This window comes from Parus major, chromosome 4 (assembly GCF_001522545.3).
Source record: "Parus major isolate Abel chromosome 4, Parus_major1.1, whole genome shotgun sequence".
NCBI classification, from domain to species: Eukaryota; Metazoa; Chordata; class Aves; order Passeriformes; family Paridae; genus Parus; species Parus major.
In genome coordinates, this window is record NC_031771.1 from 26,731,277 (window position 1) to 26,735,430 (window position 4,154).

At 36.1% G+C, this 4,154-nt stretch overlaps 1 protein-coding gene across 1 annotated transcript in view; it reads left to right on the top strand.

Annotated features, from left to right (window-relative positions):
• The window catches only part of TLR2 (toll like receptor 2), a 33,347-nt gene extending 30,115 nt beyond the window's left edge, over positions 1-3,232 (top strand). Inside the window, exon 9 of the mRNA XM_015624125.3 lies at positions 44-3,232. Within this exon, the coding sequence (XP_015479611.1) occupies positions 44-155 (112 nt within the window). The 3' untranslated portion in view covers positions 156-3,232. The remainder of the gene's footprint in view (positions 1-43) is intronic.
• The last annotated feature ends 922 nt before the right edge of the window (positions 3,233-4,154 follow it).

Genomic DNA, 4,154 nt, shown 5'->3' on the forward strand with positions numbered 1-4,154 from the left:
TTGTCCTCCTGGAGCCCATCCAGAGCAAAGCGATTCCCAAGAGATTCTGCAAGCTGCGGAAGATCATGAACACAAAGACTTACCTGGAGTGGCCTCTCGAAGAGGACCAGCAGCAGATCTTTTGGTTTAATTTGAAAATTGCTCTAAGGTCATAGACAGGGAAATTAAGGAACAAAAATGTAGTGAATCTAGTCTGGATTTGTTTCAGTTGCCTGATTGTCTCATTACTTATCTTCATCTCATGTACAGAGAGCTGGGCTATTGCAAATTGTAACAGTTGCTATGAGATAATTACTTTTTGTAGCCATTGTTCTGAATAGTTGTACAGGTTTGGGCTGGAATACAGTCAATTTTGTTCAGAGCTCCTCCTGTGGTGCTGTGGTTTGTATTTGTGGCCAAAAGAGTGTCCATAACACAGGGGCTCTTTAGTTACTGCTCAACTGTGCTTGCACAGCATCAAGGTTTTCAAATGCAGAAGCATTTTCCATTTCTCACACCGTCCTGCCTGTGAGCAGGGAGGGGTTGTATCATAATTTGGGAGGGGACACATCTAGGACAGCTGATCCCAGCTGACCAAGAAGATGTCCTACACATAATGTCATGGGCCATGATAACATAATCAGCACTAAAAGCTGTGTGAAAGAAAGAGAGGATGTTTGGAGTTAGCATATTTGTCTTCCCAAGTAAAAGTTCTGTGTCATGGAGTCCTGCTTTCATGGCAATGGCTAAACATTTTCATGTGATGGAAATTAGTTCCTTCTTCTGCTTTGCTTGTGAGCAGAGTTTTTACTTCACCTGTTGAAGTGCCTTAATGCGAACTCCCAAGTTTTCTCACTTTTACCCTTCAGATTTTCTCCCTGGTTTCACTGAGGGGGGAGAGAGAGTGGATTTGTGGTGCTGAGCTGCCTTCTGAGGTTAAACAGCAATAATTATCTGCACATGTTAATCAGCAATATCAGCAAAAGCTGTGTCATTTAAATATTTAATGATGAAAAGTTGAATAGATATACAGCTATGTAGTTTATATGTCCTCATCTTTGCGAAGGTTTCAGGACAGAACCTGCCTAGCCAAGGGTTTTTCTGCATTCTTTGTATAAACCACTTCTCATCAAATGCTATAAAAGTCAGTCTATGCAGCAAATAATTTTGTCCTAGCACTCCTAGTCAGTGGATCTAAGGACTGATTCTCTGTATTTAATTGTCACAGAAAGTTTAATTCCCAGATCTCCTGAAAATCATGGCTGCAAGTCTTACTGTAGAAATATGCTTTCTCACTGCATTTCTGTCTGTTGTAGCTTTTAGGTTCTATAATTTCCTTTATGAAAGACATCTATGGAGGATGATTTATGTCTGATTTTGTTGTACTGTATGTGGCAATAGATGCTTCAGAGTAGGGTTCAAATACCCTTCTGACTAGCACAAGTGGAGTTTAAGATGTTCTCAGCTACAGTGTGGGAAACACAAATATATTGTTCTTGAATCCAACACTATATTCTTCCCCTTGTTTAACAACCTTAACATAGTCATGAAAAGAGCATTTCCTACCTTTCACTCTCTCTGTAAATGTAGTCCACAAAACCAGAGTGGGTGGAGAACATCCCACATAGGACATCATGTTTGCTGTCAGGTGGGGTCGTGTTTTCCTGAGAAGGTTACTGGGACAAAGGTCCTAATTGGTGGAAAAATGGAACAAATGGAAGACTGTCACCAGATTCATCCTTCAGAGCTGATGTAAAAAGAAAGGGATGTCTTTGTGATATTCTCCTTGCAGCCACGGAAAATTTTGGGTGAACTCTAATAGCTTGATTCTGGTAGGCCAGAAGGATCATGAACTTCTGGATCAGTTGAGGACTTAGGCACAGCCATTTCCAGGCACATATTGAAGTATGTAGTAAGTAGGTCTTAAAAACTTTCAAATGGAATCACCTACAACATTTGGCTGTACCTGTGATGAGACCATGTCCAGATTAGTTTTTTTATTACTGTTTTGATCTTGGGCATCTAATGTGGTACAGAAAACCTGTTCAAACACCTCACTGTAACTGAGTTGATTGCATTGGAAGTTTCCTCTCACTGCTGGTTACTTGTTGTGTTACTCCTTTTAGCCACTCCTCTGCACAGCCAAAGTGTCAGTGAGAGCAAACTATCCCTGCTCTTTGCTAGTCATTGAGAGAGCTGAGGATATACCTGCTTCCACAGGTGTACACCCACAAGCAGGCAACTTTGACAGCACATTGAAAATTAACAGTTTATTTATATGCATTTTTGCATTTATTAATGCAGGCATAACACATAATAAGAATTACTAACTTTGTTACTTTATCTAAGCTAAAAAAGCCACCTTCTTTCTATTTATTCAAGATTTGCTCTTTCTTTCATTTACTTCACTTTTTTCTTAAGCACATCATTTCCCATTTTTAGCATCTAGACCTTATTTTCACCTATAGATGGCTTCATACAATATCTGCTTTATTCTTATATATATTATATATTAACATAATAATAAATATACTATAATATACTATAATATACTATAATATACTATAATATACTATAATATACTATAATATACTATAATATACTACAATATACTATAATATAATATAATATAATATATGTTAAGTAAGCATATCTCTGACTTCTAATAACAATGTAGAGATCCTTAAAATACTGATCATGTTTAATCTGAATTCAGAAGCTACTTCTGCTATGTATTTTTTCGTTCTAGGAAATCTATTTTTTTTTCCTAGCATGAGCTTCCCATTAAAACCATCAATTTATTTTAATTCTTACTTTGAGAAAATATAATATGTTTTCATAGCAAGCTGCATAGCCTCGCTGTACTGCAAAAAGAGGCAAAAGTGTTTCTAGCATACCACAATTCCACCCATTGCTACTTTTTCTAGTCTTGTAAAATTAAGTACAGAATACGCATATTCTGGGAGGTAAATGTCCAACACTTTGAATTCTCACCAATAATCTGCACCCTATTCTAGAGCCAGTGAGTAAGTAATGCCTTGAATGATGCCTGTAACATTTGACTGACAAACCACCAGATAGCAGAGACAGTCCAGAAGTTGTCATAAAATATTTGGGTGTTCCCATGCAATCTGTTAATAAGGAAACTGGAGAGAATATCTGCAACAACAGGTAAATCTTGTATTTATTGTATGTATTGTATAAAATCTTGTATTTTTCTTAGTCAGAATAAAAGATACAGTATTGGGTTAAATTTTTGAAATGACTTTTTTTTTTTTAGTTCTTATAATTTACTTTCCTAATGCCCTTAATTTACTTTCTTTCTTTCTTCTTTTTTTTTCTTATATTTTTTAAAAATTTTTTTTAGAGGTAAGGTTAAAATTAAATATCCTACAGTTAAAATAGGCTCCAAGAAAATAAGCCAAACCTTGCAAAACTCAAGCAGTTTTCTACAGATACAGCAGCAGATCTTAACCTATTTTTTTACTTGCTAAAGGAAAAATCTTGTTTCTTAACTACTAAAAGGGAAAAGATAGCTTGTTCTGGAAATGCATTACATAATTTTTAAAAAAAATTTTGTTAAAGAACAAAATGCACTGTATGGTGTTTCTAAAATTGTGATTTATAATGTTCTTCTCATTATAAAAATTAATTCTGGATGTCTTGAGATCAAGAAGCAAAATATATATGTACTTTTCCTAGCTTGCTCGGGGTCTTAGATAAGGTAAAGGCAAACAGAACTATCATCTTCCCTAAATATAATTTTTCCTTAATAATAGCAGGTTTTCCTTTCATTTAATGTGGCCATCTCATCCCTCTGCTGCAGATCAAAACAAGAATTAGTAAGCAATCAAGCTATGGTTTAGAAAACCCAGATGAAAAGCACACTCGTTACACAGAGGGTTTGGGTTGCTTAACAGCCCATTCAAATCAGCTTTCTCAGGGCAGTCTGGGCAAGTTTGGTTCTTTTCAACAATGCACTGGCTGTGGATGAAGGATTCATGAAACCCACTATCAGGTGTATTGTTAAAGCAGCTTTCAAATGCAAAAAAACTGCAGCGCTTACATCTGCAAACCTGGCCAAACCATCAGCAGATAATTTTAAAAACTGAGTGTGGACACTGCCTGGTTTTATAACCAAGCAGTTTCAAATCGCTTAATAAATTTGGACTATT